This window comes from Mytilus californianus, unplaced genomic scaffold, assembly GCF_021869535.1.
Source record: "Mytilus californianus isolate M0D057914Y unplaced genomic scaffold, xbMytCali1.0.p SCAF_6, whole genome shotgun sequence".
In the NCBI taxonomy this organism is placed as follows: Eukaryota; Metazoa; Mollusca; class Bivalvia; order Mytilida; family Mytilidae; genus Mytilus; species Mytilus californianus.
The window spans coordinates 94867318-94893767 of record NW_026262712.1 but is presented as its reverse complement, the minus strand read 5'-3'; the positions used below and the strand labels follow the sequence as shown (position 1 = coordinate 94893767).

The following is a 26450-nucleotide window of genomic DNA, read 5'->3' as shown; positions in this document are numbered from 1 at the left end:
AATAGAAAACTACAGACTGAGCTACACAAACCCTACCAGTGGCACTCCTCCTTTTGCTCATGAGAAGTAAAAAATTGGTAAAATAAAGTCACAATCCTAATTTCATAATGGAGGGAAAAAGCATGGGATTTTGGCTATGACAATTGACACAGATCTTTCCAAATCTTGATCTTGTCTGGAAACATTACCAATAGGAATGATTGATTGTTGATGTTAAACTGCACTTTCAGCTCTTTTGCTATATCTTGGCATCTAGTTTTTATTACATGAGGAATTCAGGGTACCCAATGAAAACTACATACCTTTTACAGGAAAACTGACAATCCCGGTCAGTTAAGATCAGAGTCAAAACCACCTTGCCATGAGAGTAGTTCTAACTACTTAGACCACTAAGCCACCAAGACCTCTTACAATAGAAACCCTTCGTTGAGTAGCTTTCTTGTAAGCAGCAGCCCTCTATTAAGGAAATTATGATAGGAATTACAAGTCTGAAATATTACATCTACTTGGATATATATACTCCATATGCAGATGTTACTATCTCTTTTGTTATAAAGTTCTCAACCAAACCTCTTTATCCATTTCTGTGATGTAATTCAAGATATAAAGCAGATTTAAATATGTCTGTTGTCCTTTCAAATCTTTATTACAAGATATTTAAAAAGGTCCTGAATTCTGTAAATACAACTAAAAAATCTAATACATGGCTAAAATGTTTGTAAAAGTTAAGTGTAAAATCACAGGAATTTTCTGAAATTTTTCACTTTATGAATTGCAATGTGACAGTTATATTCTTTGAAACACTTGTTTGTAGGTAATGGATATTAGGAGTGACCTCCTGTACCCTGTATTTACTACTTCAGTTTCAAATAAGTGAGAGTTTTTTCATTCAAAGTTAAATATTTCAACATTGACAAAGTTGAAGTTTAAATTCACACATGAATTTAAACTTAAATCTACTATTTAAAGAATTAAGAAAAAAGGGGGATATTTAGTTATGGGACAGGTAAATTAAATTGAATTGTCTCCCTTTAATGATATGTTGAGTCAAATCAAATTTATTAATAAGCTTGAATAACAAAATAATAAATGAAAAACAGGTCAGTTCAATCCATATTACAGAGGTATAAAACAGATTTCATCATAGATTTAACTGAAATAAAAAAAAAGGTGAAACGCCTATAAAGTGAAACTTGAAGTCATGGCTAGAAGAATAGTGGATAGTTTTGGGTTTTTTTAATAGAAAGTAAGACCGGCAACTCTTATGACAAAAAATCTTAATAATGAAAAAAACATGTAAGTTATAGACAATATAGTAAAATTTCCGATCAATTTTGGTCACATGATGTTTATTGGTGCAAAGATCCACAAGCAGAAATATTGCTTAGTAAATAGCTGTTAGTATAGTTGTCTATTGTCATCTATGTCACACATTGTTAATCCAAAACTCCTTAGAAATGGCTTGAAAGAATTCTACCAAACTTTTATAGATTTTTTCTAAAGGACATGAAGTCATGCACCTTTAATTTTTGATCTGAGTGATGTTTTGGTTTCCTATAATAATACATGGACTTCAGTATTTCTGTTTATATTATTGGAAGACTCACACAATTTATTAAAGGGAAGGTCAGGTTGGCACATTGAATGTTGGGTAATACACAACAGTAATGGCAAGCAGTATTTTGGATATTCAATGCTAACTACTAGTAGCCCTTGGGTTTTTGGCAATCTTCCTTGAATTTAAAAAGCAAAAAATAGATAGTATGCTTTATTATTTTAGGGTAGACCAGGATGGCATATTGAATGCTCAGTAATGGCCAGCAGTATTTTAGGAGAGTCCATGGAGATCCACACAGGAGGATGTGATCTGAAGTTTCCACATCATGATAATGAACTGGCCCAGGCAGAGGTATGTGTAACCATGTGGAAGTAAAATGAAGCTTCTATAAAATGATCCTTGTGGCTAGTTATTGATTCATCTCTTAGTTTATTTAAACAAATCCTGCTCAACCAGTATCTGATCTTTAATAAAAACTTTTAGAGAATCTAAAGCATCTAATGGCAATGTAAACCTTTTCTATTTTTTTTATCCAAATGAATTTTGGAGATTGACTTTGCCATAGCTGTGAACACAATGTATACAAATTGACAGGAGCATACATATATATGTAATACCATTGGCCAAAAAGGGATGAGAATCTAGATGTAACAATTTCCATATAAGGTCTATAACAAAAAGACACAAGGATCACTTTATAACCCCTTTAGTAATATGGGTATGGTGAGGAGGGTGGGAGGATCCCCCTGCAAACAAATTTTTGTAGAGTATATAGAAATCATTCTGTTCCTCCCTTCGTCCCTCTGTCCATGTGCTTGTAAGCCTAACTCCTAAGATAGATAATATGGATGAAACTATACCCAGTCATATAACTAACTCTAACCTGGATGTGCATACAGGAATATAATCCAGGACTGACATGTTAAAGGGAAGATAATTCAGCTTACTTCAATGTTGCAATATGTAGTAATAGTCTAAAATGGCAAATCCTCTGAAACAGCATGACAGATATACTTTACACATTGTAAAGTGATATCTGAAGATATGCGTAAAGGACCATATGATATAGAGGAGATAATCAAACTTACTTCAATATTGCAATAGATGGTAATAATCTCTTGTAATGGCAAATCTTCCTTGAAGCTAGATAAGATTCATAAAACTTAAAGCAGTTGTAGAACACCACCTGAGGACGGGCATAAAGGAATATAATCAAGGTCCAGCAGGATAATCAAATGTGTGGGTCAGGGAGTTTTTGTGATTTCACTCACATTTCTATTTTTTTTTAAGTAGATAAAAAAAACTGCTCAGTATGACTTTAAAATAAATAAAGTGTTGACTGACAGATATTTCTTCATTAGTTCTATTTAACAAGTAAACTATGCAAAAGTTACAAAGTTAATAGACAAAATAATCTCCATGGCAATTAGATGTGCCAATGCTAATGCAACTGCATACCAGATTGACCTTCCTAGTGGTTCCCAATAAACTGATCTAATCACAAACTTATACATTGTAGATGCCACTGCCGGAAACAATCTCACTTTTTTAACTTTGTTAAGGCAAGACAAAAATAAAGATTTGAGTCTGTTTTATTTGTAAAGAATATTAAAAATAGATGTAAAAAGAGAGTGTTGTGGATGAATTTGACTTTCCATAATGTAGTAGTAAATTCTTCTTCTACATTTTTTTGTAGGCATACTTCCAAAATGACCAATGGGTGAAGTACTTCCTTCATTCAGGACACTTAACAATAGAAGGCTGCAAGATGTCAAAATCACTGAAAAATTTTATTTCCATAACTGATGCTTTAAAACAGCACACGGCCAGACAGCTACGACTATTGTTTTTACTACACTCCTGGAATGATACATTAGATTATGGGTCAAACAGCATGGAAGGAGCATTGAAATATGAAAAACTTTTACAGGTAATGATTTAATGTTTTCTTCTATATTTGTATACCAGTAATGATATTTGTGTGGCTTTTTTTTTTACAAATTTATTATAACTACTGTATATTGATTGTAAGTTAAACAGAAATGTTTGTGATTTAAAATATTATTACACAGCACAATGGACCACACTGTGTCAATGTTTGTGATTTACAATATTATTACAGCACAATGGACCACACTGTGACATTGTTTGTGATTTACAATGTTATTACAGCACAATGGACCACACTGTGTCAATGTTTGTGATTTACAATATTATTACAGCACAATGGACCACACTGTGTCAATGTTTGTGATTTACAATATTATTACAGCACAATGGACCACACTGTGTCATTGTTTGTGATTTACAATATTATTACAGCACAATGGACCACACTGTGTCAATGTTTGTGATTTACAATGTTATTACAGCACAATGGACCACACTGTGTCAATGTTTGTGATTTACAATGTTATTACAGCACAATGGACCACACTGTGTCAACTATACTTTCCATTTTCTAAGTTTCAATGTGACAAACAGTATCAATTACACAGTGTTGAGGGCCGGTAGGAGGGGATGTCTTCCCGAATTCTGAAAATATAAAGCATTCTGTCCAAGATCACCAATTAAAAATAATTCATTCCTGAGTTCCTTAAGGGTAAATCCTGAATTCCTGCAAAAATTTAGGCCCAACCCGATTTCCTGCAATAATAAAGTCTTAATCCCAACACCCCGAAAAAAAGGTCCCTTTTCCCACAGTGTTGGCTACAGTAGAATGACTACATCCTTGGATAGTACTTGTAAAATGGAAATGCTGGAACAATCAAAGCTTTTTATTTCATTAACATTTCCAATGAGGTATACATCATCAGAACTAAAATCCCCTCTTTTTTTATTTAATATTGTATTTATATTGTGTCATAGATCAAATTTATTCGTTCAGTGTATGTTTACTTGTTTTTATACGACCGCAAAAATTGAAAATTTTTTGGTCGTATATTGGTATGACGTTGGCGTCGTCGTCGTCGTCGTCGTCTTGCGTCGTCCGGCGTCGTCCGAAGACACATTGGTTTTCGCACTCTAACTTTAGTTTAAGTGAATGGATCTCCATGAAATTTTACCATAAGGTTCAATACCTTGAAAGGAAGGTTGGGATTGATTTTGGGGGTTATGGTACCAACAGTTAAGGAATTAGGGGCCAAAAAGGGGCCAAAAATAAGCATTTTTGTAACTTCCAGACAATAACTTGTGTGTAAGTGTATGGATCTCTCTGACATTGTACCACAAGGTTCCATATCACAAAGGGAAGGCTGTAATTGATTTTGGGGGTAATTGCCTCAAAATTTTAGGAATTAGGGGCCAAAAAAGGGGCAAAAAACAAGCATTTTTCTAGTTTCATGACAATAACTTGTGTGTAAATGTTTGGATATTTCTGAAATTGTACTACAAGGTTCCATATCACAAAGGGAAAGCTGGAATTGAGTTTGGGGGTAATTGCCCGAAACGTTTAGGAATTGGGGGCCAAAAAGGGGCCAAAAATAAGCATTTTTCTAGTTTCCAGACAATAACTTGTGTTCAAGTGTATGCATCTCTCTGAAATTGTACTGCAAGGTACCATACCACAAAGGGAAGGCTGGGATTGAGTTTGGGGGTGATGAATCATAAGGGGGTTCAAAAAATTTGGGGGGAGGGATTTTTTTTTTTTCTTTTTTTTTCTTTTTTTCCTTTTTTTTTTCTTTTAAAATTTTCCATTTTAAGTTGGTTATTTCTGATTAATATTTAAAAGCAAATAATAATGATATGGTAGGAGATACACACCAAACAGGATGTGTAAATTATTATATAATAAGTATTGTGCAATAGCAAGAAATTTTCAATTGCACAGTATTGCACAATTGCAAGAAATCTTCAATTGCATAGTATTGCGCAATAGCAAGAAATCTTCAATTGCACAGTATTGCGCAATAGCAAGAAATATCCAATAGCACAATATTGCGCAATAGCAAGAAATTGTCAATTGTACAGTATTGCACAATAGCAAGAAATATTCAATTGCACAGTATTGTGCAAAAGAAGATACTTCGTATAAATTGCTTATTTCTTGATCAATTTCAATGGGGTTTTATTCTTGAATTCTTGGGGTTCTTTAATATGCTGAATCTAACCGTGTATTAAGTTTTTGGATTTTGGGCCCCGTTTTTAAATTGGTCCACATTGAGGTCCAAAGGGTCCAAAATTTAACTTTGTTTGATTTCATCAAAAATTGAATTATTGGGGTTCTTTGATATGCCGAATCTAACCGTGTATTTAGATTCTTAATTTTTGGTTCCGTTTTCAAATTGGTCTACATTAAGGTCAAAAGGGTCCAAAATTAAACTTAGTTTGATTTTAACAAAAATTGAATTCTTAGGGTTCTTTGATATGCTGAATCTAAACATGTATTTAGATTTTTGATTATGGGCCCAGTTTTCAAGTTGGTCCAAATCGGGGTCCTAAATTAAACTTTGTTTGATTTCAACAAAAATTGAATATATGGGGTTCTTTGATATGCTGAATCTAACCATGTATTTAGATTTTTGATTTTTGGGCCCCGTTATCAACTTTGTCCACATTGAGGTCAAAAGGGTCCAAAATTAAACTTTGTTTGATTTCATAAAAAATTGAATTCTTGGGGTTCTTTGATATGCTGAATCTAACCATGTATTTAGATTTTTTATTTGTGGACCCGCTATCAAATTGGTTCATATTGAGGTGAAAAGGGTTCAAAATTAAACTTTGTTTGATTTCATCAAAAATTGAATTATTGGGGTTCTTTGATATGCCAAATCTAACCGTGTATTTAGATTTTTAATTTTGGGTCCCATTTTTAAATTGGTGTACATTAAGGTCCAAAGGGTCCAAAATTAGACTTAGTTTGATTTTAACAAAAATTGAATTCTTGGGGTTCTTTGATATGCTGAATCTAAACATGTGTTTAGATTTTTGATTATGGGCCCAGTTTTCAAGTTGGTCCAAGTTGGGGTCCAAAATTAAACTTTGTTTGATTTCAACAAAAATTGAATATATGGGGTTCTTTGATATGCTGAATCTGAACATGTATTTAGATTTTTGATTATGGGCCCAGTTTTCAAGTTGGTCCAAATCGGGGTCCAAAATTAAACTTTGTTTGATTTCAACAAAAATTGAATATATGGGGTTCTTTGATATGCTGAATCTTACCATGTATTTAGATTTTTGATTTTGTGGGCCCGCTATCAAATTGGTTCATATTGAGGTCAAAAGGGTCCAAAATTAAACTTTGTTTGATTTCATCAAAAATTGAATTATTGGGGTTCTTTGATATGCCAAATCTAACCGTGTTTTTAGATTTTTAATTTTGGGTCCCGTTTTTTAAATTGGTCTACATTAAGGTCCAAAGGGTCCAAAATTAAACTTAGTTTGATTTTAACAAAAATTGAATTCTTGGGGTACTTTGATATGCTGAATCTAAACATGTGTTTAGATTTTTTGATTATGGGACCAGTTTTCAAGTTTGTCCAAGTTGGGGTCCAAAATTAAACTTTGTTTGATTTCAACAAAAATTGAATATATGGGGTTCTTTGATATGCTGAATCTAGCCATGTATTTTGATTTTGGACATTGGACCATAATAGGTAAATTAAAAAAAATTGAAGTTCTTAGACCACATTCTTTCTGTGTCAGAAACCTATGCTGTGTCAAATATTTAATCACAATCCAAATTCAGAGCTGTATCAAGCTTGAAGGTTGTGTCCAGACTTGCCCCAACTGTTCAGGGTTCGACCTCTGCGGTCGTATCAAGCTGCGCCCAGCGAAGCATTTTATTGTTAATATGTCTTTTTGATTGAGTTAATCCATTTCAATTGATATCTTATAGTTTGTCTTTCTATGTTGTAATGTTACACTACTATTTCAGGTTAGGGTGAAGGTTGGCGCCTGTTAAAATGTTTAAACCCGCTGCATTTGTTTGCACCTGTCCTAAGTCAGGAGCCTGTTGTTCAGCGGTTGTCGCTTGTTGATGTGGTTCTTAAGTGTTTCTCGTTTCTTATATAGATTAGACCGTTGGTTTTCCTGTTTGAATTGTTTTACACTAGTCATCTTGGGGCCCTTTATAGCTTGCTGTTCAGTGTGAGCCAAGGCTCTGTGTTGAAGGCCGTACTTTGACCTATAATTGTTTACTTTTCACACATTGTGACTTGGATGGAGAGCTGTATCATTGGCACTCATACCACATCTTCTTATTTCTATAGAAGATGAACAGCAGATGAAAGCCCTCACTAAGTTCAGATGATTTAGACAATGTAGAGAGATAGTCCAGAAATACAGCATAAGCAGAATTAACTTAACCCAAAAGATTGGGCTATTGCTCTTCCCAGTACTGAACGTTGAAGGGGGTTGTACAAGGTTATTTTTTGTTTCAAATGTTTTCCTGTTTTCTCAAAAATCACTGTGTTTTGTGTAAATTGGTAAGAAAGCAATGTTTATCATGAAATGGCCTTTATTGCCTGCTCATCCATGCACATACTCTCCTTAATGACCCTCATTATAGCTGCATACCCATGCTAGTGAAAGGAAATAATGTTTTTACCCTGAACTATTCAGAAAAATTAGAATCATGTAAATAATAGGGAATATTGATGGCTTTTGACATTACTATTATGTCAAATCAAGGGTATATGCAGACAGTCTATATGAAAATAGGATGTCTGTTTCCAAAGATTGTCAATGAAATGGAGGGTTAACAGAATCGGAGATTGTATATTAACATCCTGATGTTTTAGCAGTCACATGGTCAATAAGCATAATGATTCCTTATGCATTACTTGATGAGTTGGGCCTTACAACTTTAAATGATGAGAAAAAAATTAATGAACCAATCAAGTTTTCTTTTGCCTTTATAAGCCCAATAAAAAGTACTGATGTCAGGTTAATTAAGACCTGAAAAGAAGTATTTTGTAAACCTTCATTTTTGTTGTTTCAGGTGAAAAAAGCTTTGAATTACATAATGTTTTTTTTTTAATTTTTAATGACAGCAAATATCTACTACAATTTATTACAATTTTAATTTTGTGATATATATTTTACATCATGTAAGTGGCATTTACTTGTTTATATGTACATGATTATGACAATGATGATGATGATGACAATTATGAAAATGACGATTATGACAATGATGATGACAATTATGACAATGATGATGATAATGATGGTTATGACAATGATTGTAATATCATTAATGGATACCACAAATCAATGGTGATGACAGTGATCTTATTTATGGCACATGAATGGTTATGATAATGATCTATGTCAAAGGAATGGTGGTACAATAATATATGTCTGATGAATGGTGATGATGATCTATAGCATACGAAAATGATGATGAAAATGATCTATGGCAGATGAATGGTGATCTACATGTATGACAGATGAATGGTGATGATGGTGATCTTTGACAGATGAATGAAGATGAAAATGATATATGGCAGATGAATGGTGATGGCTGTGATCTATGACATAATGAATGTGATGAAAATGGTCAATATCAAATGAATAAAGATGGAAATATCTATGCTGGATGGATGGTGAGGATAATAATACTTGGCATATGATGGTGATACAAATAATCCATAATAATTATCAATGTCAAATGAATGAAGATGAATGATCCGTTTTTGGATAATGGAAGATAATGATGAACTTGGCAAATAAAAGGATCTGTCTTGAATGAATGATTATTTTTACAGTCACTGGTAGCTTGTGTCAGAAGATTGTGATGACTGATGAATATTTAGAGTCATTGAACTGTTTTATTTTCCTCCTGTTTGTGACTGAAACACGTCTATGGAGTCCCCATCTTCCATATCTAACTCTGTTGGTGTGTCTGTTTCATTAATTGGGTTACCATCAAACCTGAACCGTACCATAGATGATGTTAACCCAGCTCTGTCACAGTATGCATTCATCAATTTACGTAACGGTGTTTTACGTTTGATTTTGAAGTGAACCGTGTTACCATCTTGTCCTGTTACTTTGATGTTTATATGTTCTATACCAGAACTTTCTGCTTTGACATCTTCTTGTGGCTGTTGTGTAGATGTTTCTTCAGGCATTGTGGATTAATTAGTGATCTTATCAAAGACTTCAGGTCTGAAAAAAAAGAAAAAAATCTTTTATTTTCTTGCCTTAAAGTTGCTCTTTGGTTTATAAGGGAAAGTTATTCATTGTTGTAACTATCAAAGCTAAAGCTTAAAATTTGCCAAGCTTAAATTTAGTAAGTGTATCAATCTTAAAAGAAAGATATATGGGTTATTTCATATACTTGTTTGCTTTTAAGGTAATATTTTACATAGAAGTACCAATTCTTGAAAACAAACTAAGCAGTATCAACTTAAAAGACGATTATACGTTCAAGTGGATTGACTACTGGTATCTTAAATTGTTTTTTTTTATTCTGGACTTAGCTATGTTTGGACTCTGACAGCAATGCCATTAGATGTAAATCAATTGAATTTTACAGTCTAAATGTTCAAAACAATATCTGGTTTAGAAAAGAAGCTTAGACAATTATCACCCATTGAACATGAATCTATATTTCTAAATTAAGATGTTGTAATGTGAAAATTCTAGTAGAGCTGTGTAGGGGTACACTATTCCTAAAAAGAGAGTGTATGTAATATTTGTGTTGGAATGATATTAGTAATGATACAAATACTTATTCGAATGTAATTCTATCCAAGTAAAAAATATCAAAAATCAACACAAGTTCCAGAATACTATGTAAAACATCCCAACACAGTAAAAATGAAAAGTTACTTTCATAGTGTAATATAAAGGTAAACACTATTTTATTTAGGGGCCAGTTGAGGACATCCTCCGGGTGCAGGATTTTCTAGCTGCGTTGAAGACCAATTGGTGGCCTTCGGCTGTTGTCTGCTTTTGGTTGGGTTGTTGTCTCTTTGTCATATTCCCTATTTCCATTCTCAATTTTATGTACTATAAAATGTATCTTTATTTGTTTCAAAGTTATTAAAGTTAAAGTATGATTTATCAGGTATGTGTGTGATTATATTTTGTATATGTTAACCTCTTGTTTCACATGTGTATGTGACAGAGTGTTTTTAATTTAAACATTATTGTATTGTTTATTAAAGAATTTGTGCATGTGGAATCATACTATACAATAATATACTTTATATGTGATGACATCTGGTTTTGAACAGTATGTTGTTCTACCCCAGACATAGATAGCCTTAGTGCTCTTGCATAAAACATATAAAACATACATGGGAAGACAACTTTAGTTAACCACTATTAATAGTTAGATAGAATAATGGTCGAGATCTTCAGTTGACTCGTCTTGGAGTAATTGACCTTTAATGATAATTTTTTACATTTGTTTGCCTATTATCTTGAAAACTATAATAGATAGATAGAAAATTAAAAAGGAAAAATTATCAGCAGGATAAGATCTACAAATAAGTCAACATTACTGAAGTTGGTGGTTTTAAAACCCTTAATAGAATTGTTCCCCTTTCATGCTGATTTTTACTAAAAGTGGCCATTATTGAAGATGCAGGTGAGCGACACAGGCTCCTTAGAGCCTCTTGTTAAACATTGTCAACAATTTCTAACCAAAAGCAAGTTGTTTCAGTTGGTATATATAGATGAAATAGCCACCAAGACACAAAACTCTTTATAACTCATTAATTTGATTTTTCATTGTAACTTATTAGTTAAAATGGGAAATAATTTTATAATTAATAAATATGGTTTCAAAACCAAATTAAAAGAAATAAATATTATGCTAACCAAATAAATTATATTGATTATTACCTCTCAAAAGCTTGTCTGTTATTTCAAAAAAGTGGATGATCTAGTTCAGCCTTCTTGCAAGGACAACCTTGTAATGTAGGAAATTGAACAAAGTTTACCTAGATGGAATGAAGGTAATGATGAGTGATTAAACCTCACAGCATAATTTATAGAATTACCCAATCAAATCTGCTCATCTTGACTGACAGGTTTATAACAATACTCACTATTGTCATTATTAGAATAACTCCTGCCAGGCATTTCATTGTCACTAATTAGTTAATTATCACAGGAAATATAATTGTTCTATTGTCAATAAATTAATTAGGATGACTCCTTCCAAGGGGTTTTACACACAAAGAAAATGTTTTATATCAATAATCAATTTAATATTTGTCTTATTTTGAATTTATTTGGGAACAGTATACCTAATATACATTAATATATATGTTCCTGAATTTACTGAGCAATTTAAAAACTAAGGTTATTATAATAACCTGTTCTTTCTATCTTAAAAAGGGAAAATGCCCCCTTAAAATAAATGAAAATAATTTCATAGTTAAAAAAAACTAATTATATATATCAAAGTCTACAACGATTTCTAAAGCAGTAATTTAAACTAAAATACAATTCTTTTTTCTAGAGGGTATAGTCACTATAGGACAGGATGTTAAATTTCTTTCTCATTATAATAATTTCAATATTTGTCATGTATTAAATTTTAAATTTGCTGCACAATTAAAAACCTAAGCCATAACTTATTGTTTTTTTCTGATAAAAAAGTAGGTGAACAGGACATAGTTTTTCTTTTGCGGCTTTCTCCATTAAGCATGATACACAGATTTTACCTAATTTATCATGATACCACAGACATATAATACATGTTCTTTGCAGTGTTTTTAGAGACCGGTTTTCTATTGCTAAATACTTATAGTCCTTGAAATATTGAAACCAGCAAACAGAATGAATAGTGTTGTAGATCAAGATTTCATCTTGCTTGGTCATATGCCTTAAAATATTAACACTTCACTTACAGCCTTCGATTACAAGTGAGGTTAATTCTTTCCAAATGAAAGTAATGCTTTCTGGATTTGTGTTTAGCTAATTAAGTGAAAAGGTCTGTATGATCCATGAATAATATTTTGGCAAACTCTTTACTTCTCTTTGTAGACAATTTTGTTAAAAATTTAGAATTTGATTTTAGGAGTTTTTCCTGACAATACAGAGTATATTAAGAAACACTGCCTCTACAGGTATAGCAGCTTTCCATAAATGGAACCCAGAGGAAGTCAGTCTCAATAAAAGGTACAGATACAGGATTAATATATTTTCTCATTTATACACACCAAAATTTGAATGTAGAAATTATTTAGCTAATATTGTCCATTTATAAATAAATAAATTAAATTCTTGGTGTACTTGGATATGCTAAATCTAACTGTTTTTAGATATTGGATATTGGACCATAATTGGTAAAAGTCCAATTTCCTATTTTTCAGTTTTTTGACCACATTCATTCTGTGTCGTAAACCTATGCTGTGTCAAATATTTAAACACAATCCAAATTCAGATCTATATCAAGCTTGAATGTAGTGTCCATACTTGCCCCAACTGTTCAGGGTTCTACCTCTGTGGTTGAATCAAGCTGCAACCTGCGAAGCATTTTATTAAGTATATATTGGATTGGAAAAGTATGTGCACACCCAAGAAACAACTTTATATTTGGTGAGATTATGTCAATAGTTATAATCAAGCAACTCTTAAATTATTTTGTTGTTTCTTGGCTACCATAATGTTTCCACAAAAGAAATAACAATGGAAAAGTGCATAAATTCTGCAGTTTTCTTTGTTTTCATGAAAACAGTGCATATTATATTTGACTTAACTGAGATGTTATTACATCAAAAACAAATTTCCATAGGGTATAATGTTTTTGACCCGTCTGTCTGTCCCTCCGTCAGTCCGTCAATTCTGTTCTTTGTCATCACAACTTCTCTGAAACTGCAAGAGAATTTCATGAAACTTTGTAGATAATAAAAACATATTATGTAGATGTGCATATCGACAGGAATTTATGATTCAACTTTTTATACGACCGCAAAAATTAAAAATTTTTTGGTCGTATATTGGTATGACGTTGGCGTCGTCGTCGTCCGGCGTCGTCGTCGTCGTCGTCGTCGTCGTCGTCTGGCGTCGTCCGGCGTCGTCCGAAGACACATTGGTTTTCGCACTCTAACTTTAGTTTAAGTGAATGGATCTCCATGAAATTTTACCATAAGGTTCAATACCACGAAAGGAAGGTTGGGATTGATTTTGGGGGTTATGGTACCAACAGTTAAGGAATTAGGGGCCAAAAAGGGGCCAAAAATAAGCATTTTTGTAACTTCCAGACAATAACTTGTGTGTAAGTGTATGGATCTCTCTGACATTGTACCACAAGGTTCCATATCACAAAGGAAAGGCTGTAATTGATTTTGGGGGTAATTGCCTCAAAATTTTAGGAATTAGGGGCCAAAAAAGGGGCAAAAACAAGCATTTTTCTAGTTTCATGACAATAACTTGTGTGTAAGTGTTTGGATATTTCTGAAATTGTACTACAAGGTTCCATATCACAAAGGGAAAGCTGGAATTGAGTTTGGGGGTAATTGCCCGAAACGTTTAGGAATTGGGGGCCAAAAAGGGGCCAAAAATAAGCATTTTTCTAGTTTCCAGACAATAACTTGTGTTCAAGTGTAAGCATCTCTCTGAAATTGTACTGCAAGGTACCATACCACAAAGGGAAGGCTGGGATTGAGTTTGGGGGTGATGAATCATAAGGGGGTTCAAAAAATTTGGGGGGGGATTTTTTTTTTTTCTTTTTTTTTCTTTTTTTCCTTTTTTTTTTCTTTTAAAATTTTCCATTTTAAGTTGGTTATTTCTGATTAATATTTAAAAGCAAATAATAATGATATGGTAGGAGATACACACCAAACAGGATGTGTAAATTATTATCTAATAAGTATTGTGCAATAGCAAGAAATTTTCAATTGCACAGTATTGCACAATAACAAGAAATCTTCAATTGCACAGTATTGCGCAATAGCAAGAAATCTTCAATTGCACAGTATTGCGCAATAGCAAGAAATATCCAATAGCACAATATTGCGCAATAGCAAGAAATTGTCAATTGTACAGTATTGCGCAATAGCAAGAAATATTCAATTGCACAGTATTGTGCAAAAGAAGATACTTCGTATAAATTGCTTATTTCTTGATCAATTTCAATGGGGTTTTATTCTTGAATTCTTGGGGTTCTTTAATATGCTGAATCTAACCGTGTATTAAGTTTTTGGATTTTGGGCCCCGTTTTTAAATTGGTCCACATTGAGGTCCAAAGGGTCCAAAATTTAACTTTGTTTGATTTCATCAAAAATTGAATTATTGGGGTTCTTTGATATGCTGAATCTAACCGTGTATTTAGATTCTTAATTTTTGGTTCCGTTTTCAAATTGGTCTACATTAAGGTCCAAAGGGTCCAAAATTAAACTTAGTTTGATTTTAACAAAAATTGAATTTTTAGGGTTCTTTGATATGCTGAATCTAAACATGTATTTAGATTTTTGATTATGGGCCCAGTTTTCAAGTTGGTCCAAATCGGGGTCCAAAATTAAACTTTGTTTGATTTCAACAAAAATTGAATATATGGGGTTCTTTGATATGCTGAATCTAACCATGTATTTAGATTTTTGATTTTTGGGCCCCGTTATCAACTTTTTCCACATTGAGGTCAAAAGGGTCCAAAATTTAACTTTGTTTGATTTCATCAAAAATTGAATTATTGGGGTTCTTTGATATGCCGAATCTAACCGTGTATTTAGATTCTTAATTTTTGGTTCCGTTTTCAAATTGGTCTACATTAAGGTCCAAAGGGTCCAAAATTAAACTTAGTTTGATTTTAACAAAAATTGAATTTTTAGGGTTCTTTGATATGCTGAATCTAAACATGTATTTAGATTTTTGATTATGGGCCCAGTTTTCAAGTTGGTCCAAATCGGGGTCCAAAATTAAACTTTGTTTGATTTCAACAAAAATTGAATATATGGGGTTCTTTGATATGCTGAATCTAACCATGTATTTAGATTTTTGATTTTTGGGCCCCGTTATCAACTTTTTCCACATTGAGGTCAAAAGGGTCCAAAATTTAACTTTGTTTGATTTCATCAAAAATTGAATTTTTGGGGTTCTTTGATATGCCGAATCTAACCGTGTATTTAGATTCTTAATTTTTGGTTCCATTTTCAAATTGGTCTACATTAAGGTCCAAAGGGTCCAAAATTAAACTTAGTTTGATTTTAACAAAAATTGAATTTTTAGGGTTCTTTGATATGCTGAATCTAAACATGTATTTAGATTTTTGATTATGGGCCCAGTTTTCAAGTTGGTCCAAATCGGGGTCCAAAATTAAACTTTGTTTGATTTCATCAAAAATTGAATTCTTGGGGATCTTTGATATGCTGAATCTAACCATGTATTTAGATTTTGGATATTGGACCATAATAGGTGAATGTCCAATTTAAAAATTTTAAGTTCTTAGACCACATTCATTCTGTGTCAGAAACCTATGCTGTGTCAAATATTTAATCACAATCCAAATTCAGAGCTGTATCAAGCTTGAATATTGTGTCCATACTTGCCCCAACTGTTCAGGGTTCGACCTCTGCGGTCGTATCAAGCTGCGCCCTGCGGAGCATTTTATTTCTAGGAGTTATGCCCCTTTGAACTTAGAATTTTGTTCTAAATATACTATAGCAACAGATTGTCATCGCAACTCCTCTAAAACCACACAACAGAATTTCATGTAATTTTGTAGATCATAAGGACATACTATGTAAATTTGCATATCAACAGGAAATTATAATTCAATTTTTATACGACCGCAAAAAATATTTTTTGCGGTCGTATATTGGTATGTCGTCGTCGTCGTCCGAAGACACATTGGTTTTCGCACAATAACTTTAGTTAAAGTGAATGGATCTCTTTGAAATTTTACCATAAGGTTCAATACCACAAAAGGAAGGTTGGGATTGATTTTGGGGGTTATGGTACCAACAGTTTAGGAAATAGGGGCCAAAAAGGGGCCCAAATAAGCATTTTTCTAGTTTCATGACAATAACTTGTGGAACAGTGTATGGATCTCTCTGAAATTATACCACAAGTTTCCATACCACAAAGGGATGGTCAGGATTGGCTTTGGGGGGCTCAAACCGTTTAGGAATTGGGGGCAAAAAAGTGAGAAAAAACAAGGGTTTCCTGGTTAATGGACAATTACTAAAGTACAAATTACAGTGTAAGGGAGGTAATTCAAACACAACTTTGAATTACCTCCCTTACACTGCTTTTAAATTATGGATAAAGAATTTTTGTATTGTCTTGAGGTGATTAGCTGTCAATTCATTTTTAGAAGTTACTATTTTAATAATTTAAAAAATGCTGATTAAGGTAAATTAATTTTAGCTATGATTATGCATGTCATTTTCTATTTTAAGACTTTTATGATGTATTTAAATGGGTTACCGGTATTATGGTTGCAAACTCCATTGGAAATTTGAATTGAAATTATGACCACGACTGAGGGAAAATGATAAGGCCATACTATGTAGATTTGCATATCCACAAGAAATTTTTTATCAGTTGATTATTGTAGGTTGCACTTTGGAAATACAGCTGTTTCTCAAACCACGCCTCTTTTGGGGAGATATATAATATTCATAGATATGTTAATTGGCTAACGTACTGGTTCCCATTTATGATCTCTGTGTTTCATCTCGTAGAGACATCATTTGGGAATGTAACCAGTATAGAAAAACATGGTAGCGCCTAAATTTTAATTCTTAGGAGGTCCAAATATGGAGGTAAGGGTAGTATAGAATTTTAGTACAAGTTTTAACTCTTAGAAGTTCAGGGCATATAAATGTTGAAAATATGCCGCACAGCCCTATATTTTGACCTTTGAATAAAATAGTAGTGCATATAAACTTTCCGTTCTGGGATATTATTTTTCACGAAACTTCATAGTAAAAGTGTCACAGTTTCAGCCGCAAAGGGAGTTCCTATGGGAAATTGCATTGTCTATATTTACAGAATTGCAACCTGTAGGAGTTGCGAGTCATTTAACATAGAAATGTGGTGAGATTTTGTTTTCCCAGTGACAATGTGGGGGCGTGGGGTATGTGAGCGTGCTCACAAAATTTCTTTAATTCATTTATATTTCTTGATTTTATGCATTTCCAAACATTATGTGCAAATTTGAAAAATAGTTCTCAAAAACTTAATTTTCCTGTACCAAAATTGGGCCTTAATACCCATACTAATTTTTCGTATACACTCCGTGCAGTGTGATACAAGAAATATCTCCTCATGCGAGAAATAGCTAACAGGCCACAACCATAAGAGAATAATGTTTTCTGCATACAGATAAATCATATAGATATATTAAAATGACATGCTACGTTTGATTTATTTCAGATTGATGGACACAAGAACTAATGTCCATGCTGCTCTTTGTGGTAAGTCTGATACAAACCAATTGTCAAAGCTTAAACCAGACAGTGATATATTTGTCTCCTGTGGAAACATTATTAGTATGATTAGGTACTGGATAACTTGATTAGGTCTCTCCTGTGTACATACTGAGTTCTTTTAAGTGGTTTTAAAAGGTTTCTTCAGTTTTTATGCAGGTATAAAATTTAGTAGTTTAGAGTTGTCTTAAAGTATATGAAAAATTTGGGCATTTTATATTTCGCAAATTGTAATCATCTAAATTTATATTTCAGTGAATGCTGAATTGACAATTTATATGCCCCCGCCTTAAGTTTTACCCTTGTCTGTCTGTACGTACGTACGTCCCAAATTGGTTTCCGTTCTCTAACTTGAGTTTGCCTCAACCAAATGTTATGAAACTTATACACAATGCTTATTACCACAAAACACAGATCAAGTTTGAATTTTGGTGGCGTCAGTTTAACCGTTCTAGAGTTATGCCCCTTTATAAATGGAAAAATTGCAAAATTTTTAGTTTCCGTTCTCTAACTTAAGTTTGTCTCAACCAAATGTAATGAAACTTATACACAATGCTTATTACTACAAAACAACGATCAAATTTGAATTTTGGTGGCGTCACTTTAACCGTTCTAGAGTTATGCCCCTTTATAAATGGAAAAAATTGCAAAATTTTTAGTTTCCGTTCTCTAACTTAAGTTTGCCTCAACTAAATGTTATGAAACTTATACACAATGCTTATTACCACAAAACACAGATCAAGTTTGAATGTTGGTGGCGTCACTTTAACCGTTCTAGAGTTATGCCCCTTTATAAATGGAAAAATTGCAAACTTTTTATTTTCTTCTAAATATCAAATAATTTTTAAAATTGGAGTTATCTTCCTTTGTCCATGATTATAGTTGAATCAACTACAATCAATGCTTTATACAATGCAATGTTTAATTTTGACTTCCACTGATAAAACACAGATCAAGATTAACTTTGTGATTTATATATTTTATTTGAAACTTGGCGGAAAAAAAAAGAACTGGCTAGCTTTATTCCATCTGCAAAAAATTTAAAGGATTAAATAGTTTTTGATAGTATACCTTATAGTATTGGTTTCTGTTTTATGATTACAAAAAAAACATTCAGATTAAAGTCACACTTATGCCATAGTAATTCAATGTTAATTTGGTATCAACAGGCATTTTGCTGACTTTACAGTTTTCTTTATTTACAGATAATGTTGACACAAAGACAGCATTAGATGAGGTTAGAGAGCTGATAAAGGCCAGCAATATATACATCAACAAACACAAGACTGACAAAACTCTGCCCAACAGAATGTTACTGCAAAATATAGCTACATATATTACTAATCTACTCAAAGTAAGGCATTACTACAAAATATAGTTAATATATTACCCTTTAATTAGATATAAACCTTTTATACCTCCACTCCAAGGGGGTATACTGCATTATCTCTAACTGTTACCAAATTTCAAGCGAGCGTGCTATACCATGTGATGGGTTTTCACATCAGCCACTCATCAACTTTCTGACTTTTATATACCCCTACTTTAGTAAAAGTTGGGGCTATAATTGCAATCACCTTGTCTGTTCATCCATCTGCTCTTCAACAAATATTTTTGTCAAACTTTTAATCAGAAACTACTGAACAGAACAATTTTGTATTTGGTTAGCAGCTTGACAGTAATGAGTTGTAAAGTGTGGGCACTTATTTGAATCTGTCAGATACCAACTTCCTGTTTGCAGATAGTTTCAATTGTTTAGTTTACGTATTACACTTTTTCCTCAGAAACTATTGAACTGAATCTCTATCTGAGGAAATATATAGTGACATTGATAACAGCCTGTAAGCTTGTACCTCCCTAGTCAAATTGGAAGGGATTTTTTTTTTTTTATCTTTTTGTCTTGAATATACATGTATATATATATTATAATACTAACAATGATTGTCTTGTTCTGTGTTTGATAACACTTCTTGACTTTGACCTATCAATAATCAACAATATACTTTACTTACTCCAACCATTATGACTACCAATATGACAAATAATATTTTTTAGCCGTTGCTGAAAATAAAAAAATAATCAAGTGACAACCTTACAGTAAATGCACACATCACCAATATTCAGTTGTAATTAAGGGTCAAAATATTGTATGCACACTTGGCTATGTGTAGTGCAGATATGAAGAATCAAGCGAAAGTAATATATATATTTCTCTAATTCTTCGTCAATTTATCCCTTTCTGCACCCATTGTATAAAAAAAATTTAATCAACATGTGGTTCGTTTGATCTCAGTTCTTCATTGGTTAAAATCCGATTATGACGTCGAATTTTCTTGCTTTCCTCTGAATTTCCTATTGTGACGGCATGAAAAAAGGCGACCATGCCTGATGACGTCACGTAGAAAGAACACATCTTTTTGCAGATCATTCGAAAAGAAGGAATAAATTTGCCTGCGTATTGTTTGAAAATCATTAGAGAAACAGATTCCACCACCAAATCTCGTGTAATACGATATTTATCCACTCTCGACAGTTAAATTTTAAATATTTAAAACGCTCGGCGAGCCTCGCGTTTTAAATTTGAAAATTTAACTGTCTCGAGTGGATAAATATCGTATCACACTCGATGCAGTGGTAGAATCTATATATAGCATGTCTTTTATGAATTAAAGTACTAGTAGATTTTATCATTGAATTTCCTTAGATTTTAGTTTTCTCAGAGAGTTATTTCTACACCATATATCAAGGACTATTTGATTTTAAATTTTGGAAGGTACTCAAGTGATATGACTTGGGTTGATAGAAAGGATGGCGAAATATAGGTTAACAATTATATACACATGGTCATTTATTTATACTTTCTCCAAATATAACATTGATTTGTACAAGAATTAGAAACTGGTAGAAATGTGAGGTAAGTTGACCAGTTTCATCTTTCCGTTTGAGTAGACATAAATGTATATTTTTGACAGTTCTTTTATAACTTTTATAATGCATACCTGAAACTATTCAAACAATACAATTTTGGTGAAAATTTTGGAAGTTTGAATGTGAAGCTAACAAAACCACAATTCTGTGAGCATGCACTCCTTCTTAACATCATAAATAATGTTTTACAGAAACATATTGCTAACATACAGTGATTGTTTATCGAAAATATATATTCAGTTTTCCTACAGAAAGTTGCACCATAATATGAAATAAGTTCTATTTTTAGAGTTTTTTTTTTATTTCAGATGTTTGGTGCAATAGAAACAGATGATAGTATAGGATTCCCTATAGCTGGAACTCAGTCTGTTAATGTAAGTAGGATACCCTATAGCTGGAACTCAGTCTGTTAATGTAAGTAGGATTCCCTAGAGCTGGTACTCAGTCTGTTAATGTAAGTAGGATTCCCTATAGCTTGTACTCAGTCTGTTAATGTAAGTAGGATTCCCTATAGCTGGACCTCAGTCTGTTAATGTAAGTAGGATTCCCTATAGCTGGAACTCAGTCTGTTAATGTAATTAGGATTCCCTGTAGCTAGTACTCAGTCTGTTAGTGTAAGTAGGATTCCCTATAGCTAGTACTAGTCTGTTAATGTAAGTAGGATTCCCTATAGCTTGTACTCAGTCTGTTGATGTAAGTAGGATTCCCTATAGCTGGACCTCAGTCTGTTAATGTAAGTAGAATTCCCTATAGCTGGAACTCAGTCTGTAAATGTAATTAGGATTCCCTATAGCTGGTTCTCAGTCTGTTAATGTAAGTATAATTCCCAATAGATATGGTACTCAGTGTGTTAATGTTAGTATTATTCCCTATAGCTGATACTCAGTCTGTTAATGTTAGTAAGATTCCCAATAGCTGGTACTCAGTCTGTTCATGTAAATAGAATTCCCTATAGCTGGTACTCAATCTGTTGATGTAAGTAGGATTCCCTATAGCTGGTACTCAGTCTGTTAATGCAAGTAGGATTCCCTACAACTGATACTCAGTCTGTTGATGTAAGTAGAATTCCCGATAGCTGGTACTCAGTCTGTTAATGCAAGTAGGATTCCCTATAGCTGATACTCAGTCTGTTGATGTTAGTAAGATTCCCAATTTCTGGTACTCAGTCTGTTAATTAAGTAGGATTCCCTATAGCTGGTACTCACTCTGTTAATGCAAGTAGGATTCCCTTTAGCTAGTACGCACTCTGTTAATGTAAGTAGGATTCCCTATAGCTGGTACTCACTCTGTTTATGTAAGAAGGATTCCCTATAGCTGGTACTCACTCTGTTAATGTAAGTAGGATTCCCTTTAGCTGGTACTCACTCTGTTAATATAAGTAGGTAATATAAGTAGGGTTCACTATAGCTGGTACTCACTCTGTTTATGTAGGTAGGAGCGAGAGAAAATTGTATGGGTATAGGAAAGGGAGCTTGCTACAGAAAACACAACAGAATTCCCCTTAGCTAATGTTCAGTTTGCAAGACTATGTTATATTTTAAAAGAGGGAAGTATTACAAGTAGTTGAAAACCATAACCATACATTCATGTTAGGGCCTTTTATAGCTGACTATAGGTTATAGGTTTGACCTATAATTGCTTACATGCAAGTCATTTGGACTCTGTTAGGTAGTTGTTACATTGGCAATCATACCACATCTCCTTATTTCATATTGTACCACAATGGTTGTAGGAGAGCAAGTTTCCATAAAAAGAAACAAAGGTAGAGTAAAATTAAAGTATATGAATATTGTGAAATTTTGTAAAAAGGAAGTAGAGTGGACAATACACATGAAGTATAAAAACAAGGCAATAAGGTCATGTGAAGAAAGAAGGTATATTGTGTAGGGACAGAAAGTGTGTAACATGTCACCTATGGACTTCTTAAAGAGTTATTGCAAAGATTACTTATTATGTAGACATTATTAAATTCTACCAGCACTGGGCATTTTATCTGATGTCCCCATTTTGACATTGTACATGGCTGCATATTCATCTAAGTTAGCTATACAGCCTCCTCAGGTATTGACTTATGAACAAAGAAGTCCTGGTGACTCATATTTCTTTACAAGAGTCAACACTTTGGATGGGCATAACATTTTTTATAATATTATAGGATTAAACACTTTTTTCTAGAGGTTGTTGATGTGTAAACTTGGGCAATTAACCTTTAGAAAAAATGTGTTTTGTCCTTATAATTCTTAACCCAACCATTTGCAATTTTATAGTAACAACTTTTCTGTTCATTGGCTATTATTTACAGTCAAATCCACAATGGATATGTCGTAACTAAGGAGTTAGCCTTTATATTGACTTACTAAAATCCATAAATGTTCGAAAAATGTAAAAGAATCTAAAATGAAATAACACCTACTTTAAAAACTACATTTTAATGAGATACTATCCTTATTTGAAGTGACAAGTAACAGAATAACCTTCAGCTTGAGTTTTCATTCCTATAACATCATGTTAAGTCATGGTGTTAATATGCCAAGATCAGTAATGGAATTTCGTGGAATTTTATTCAATTTTAATTTTAACATTTTTTATTTCTTTTAGTTATGTATTAGAATAAGAATAACAGTTCTCTAGTTTTTTTTCAATCTCAGTCTGCTTGGGACCCTAGATCCCACACCCTGTGTATTGCACATGAATAGATTACAGTGAAATCGACATTGTGTACAAAGGTTACAAAAGTAGTTTCAGCAACATGGTCTATCAAAGTGTAAACCAAGGGAAAAATGTCTAATGGACCAATCAAATTCAAGTACTTGTATGTATGCAAATCAATTATATCTGTATATTTGTATCATTGTAAGGACAACTAATATAGACGGATGGATGGATAGGGGTAAGAGCTTATAACAAGCACAGAACATGTAATGGGTAGATGGATGGATAGGGGTAACAGCTTGTAACAAGTACAGAACATGTAATGGGTAGATGAAGGATAGGGGTAACAGCTTGTAACAAGTACAGAACATGTAATGGGTAGATGGATGGATAGGGGTAACAGCTTGTAACAAGTACAGAACATGTAATGGGTAGATGAAGGATAGGGGTAACAGCTTGTAACAAGTACAGAACATATAATGGGTAGGTGGATGGATGGGGGTAACAGCTTGTAATAAGTACAGAACATGTAATGGGTAGATGAAGGATAGGGGTAACAGCTTTTAACAAGTACAGAACATGTAATGGGTAGATGAAGGATAGGGGTAACAGCTTGTAACAAGGACAGAACATGTAATGGGTAGATGGATGGATGGGGGTAACAGCTTGTAACAAGCACAGAACATTCAATGGGTAAAAAACGGATTGGAGCGGAGAAACTGATTTATTTTCTTTTGAATATAGAAAATTTACATATTTTTAAGATATTTTTGTTTTGTATTTATAGATAGAAGAAACTGTGATGCCATACCTTCAAGCCTTTGCACAGTTCAGAGATACTGTTAGGCAGGTTGCAATAGAACAGAAAAGTAAGCTTTGTTATTACACTTATACCTTCAAGCCTTTGCACAGTTCAGAGATACTGTTAGGCAGGTTGCAATAGAACAGAAAAGTAAGCTTTGTTATTTGACCTGGGATGAAGGTGTACTGTGAGTCATTACTTGGCCTCTGTTGTCTATTCATCATTTGTAGTTGTCCATATGTTATCTGTTTCAAATATCTCCTTTGAAAACATGGGGCTAATTGAAAGGAGATCCTACAATCATATGGGGGGTCCTAGTTTTATACAAGAGCCTTATTTAGCCTAACTTTTAACTAAAATTTGATATTGAATTTGCAGGAACTCCAATAATACTTAGAAATATGGATGTCAAGCTGTTCTTATAATGCAGTATTAGTTGTAACATCCACTTCAATGTTAAGAGTATTATCCATTTTGATTTGTTTCATATCCAGAGTTGATGGTAGGAAAGTCTTGCCTAAATCAAAATTACTGGGTGAATGAAATTCCCCCCCCCCTCCCCCACTGCAACATAAGGCAGAGGACATAGACATACCAGGTGTTTGGTGGTGCATCTGTCTGTCCATCCAGTCTCTTAAGTGCTGTCATGCCTATACATTTCTTCTCAGATTTTCATAATATTTATATCAAAGGGAGTTATTTCCTTTAGGGATGTAAATTATATGGAAAATTGAATTGTCAGCATTTGAATGCCTTCATTTCTGTCAGATTTTTAAGTATTGGAGTATGCTGTGGTGAGAGACATTAGGAGCTGTTTTTTTTTAAATTTTTTTAATTCTTTTCTCTGTTGCATTAAATTAAGTAATTTTGTCATCTATTTTATATCTAAAGTCACAAAATTCTGTTATACTGGTATACAATTATTAAATTCCTAACTGATGTAAAATGTTACTATAACTGCATTTTTTATTTCAGTCAAACCTGTTTTGATACAGTGTGACGAAGTTAGAAACCGAGTCTTGCCAGATCTTGGAGTGCGATTAGAGGACCAGGATAATGCTCCAGCAGTCATCAAGTTTATGGACCCAGAGACCATAAGAAAAGAAAGAGAGGTAAGTCTCATTAGAATACACCAGTTACCATAAAAAGATGCTAAAATCAATAACTATTAAAAACCAATTGTTCAGAGAACAATTGAAGGTCTTTCTTCCTCAACTTTCGATAATAAAGGATTAGATTAAAAAACCTTGTGAGAAGATATCACTTCAGATTCATATGATTGGTGACTACAAACTGATTAAAAAAAAAATAAGGTTTCTAGGTTCTTTTTCATTAAATTATTGTGAAAATGGCTCCTTCCGGTAAAAATAATGTCACTTCCGGTTGACATTTTTTGAAGGTCATGTCTACCAACCTAATGCAAAAGACCTAATGGTTTTATAATATGACCAGTATGAATTTTTAACAAAAGGTCAAAATATAGAACGTCAAATTGACCTTTGACCTTGAGCTCAATTTCAAGGTCACAGGTAAATGATCTCATATCGAAAGGCCCCAGGTCATTCACTTGTACGGTTGAGGAGTTCTACTGGTTTCTAATATATAAGGGGAGAAAACTCCTATAATGGGTCACCAAAACACTCCGACTCAAATGCATTGAAGCTTCTCCATGTCGTAAACAATTATTTGGCAAACGCATTGTATCATTAACTGTTACGGTTTCTTTGGAATAAAGATAACAAGCAAAGTACAAAATTAAGAACATGACCTTGACCTTTGAACTTGACCTCAATTTTCTCCAAATGGACCAAGAACTTCATATCAAAAGACTTTAGGTCTCTATGACTTATGGTGTATGAATTTATTAAACATATCACCTATGTTAAATTTCTGAAGGGAAATAACTCCCATAAGATGACATTGAATCACTTCAGTTTAACTTAACCAAAACATTCTTAACAGTATACGAACAATTTGGAAAACAAAGTTTGTTGATATCTTTTACAGTTTCAGAGAAATAAAGATAACAAGAAAAAAGGGACGCAGGGAGAATGGGAAAACCCTCATCACTGTACGACATCATGGGCCAAAAATCCTTTCGATAAGTCTTGAAACAAAAAAACATCTCAGACGGCAAAAGAAAAAAAAATATAATCAGAACAAAAATAAAAGG

General features: G+C 33.1%; 1 protein-coding gene across 2 annotated transcripts in view; it reads left to right on the top strand.

Annotated features, from left to right (window-relative positions):
• LOC127704886 (cysteine--tRNA ligase, cytoplasmic-like) overlaps positions 1-26450 on the top strand; it is a 223621-nt gene that overhangs the window by 189542 nt on the left and 7629 nt on the right. For both annotated transcript variants that reach the window (XM_052209120.1, XM_052209119.1), the window contains exons 12-19: positions 1781-1909; positions 3255-3488; positions 12543-12643; positions 17843-17883; positions 19101-19249; positions 21132-21197; positions 24263-24344; positions 25253-25389. In XM_052209120.1, the coding sequence (XP_052065080.1) occupies positions 1781-1909; positions 3255-3488; positions 12543-12643; positions 17843-17883; positions 19101-19249; positions 21132-21197; positions 24263-24344; positions 25253-25389 (939 nt within the window). The remainder of the gene's footprint in view (positions 1-1780; positions 1910-3254; positions 3489-12542; positions 12644-17842; positions 17884-19100; positions 19250-21131; positions 21198-24262; positions 24345-25252; positions 25390-26450) is intronic.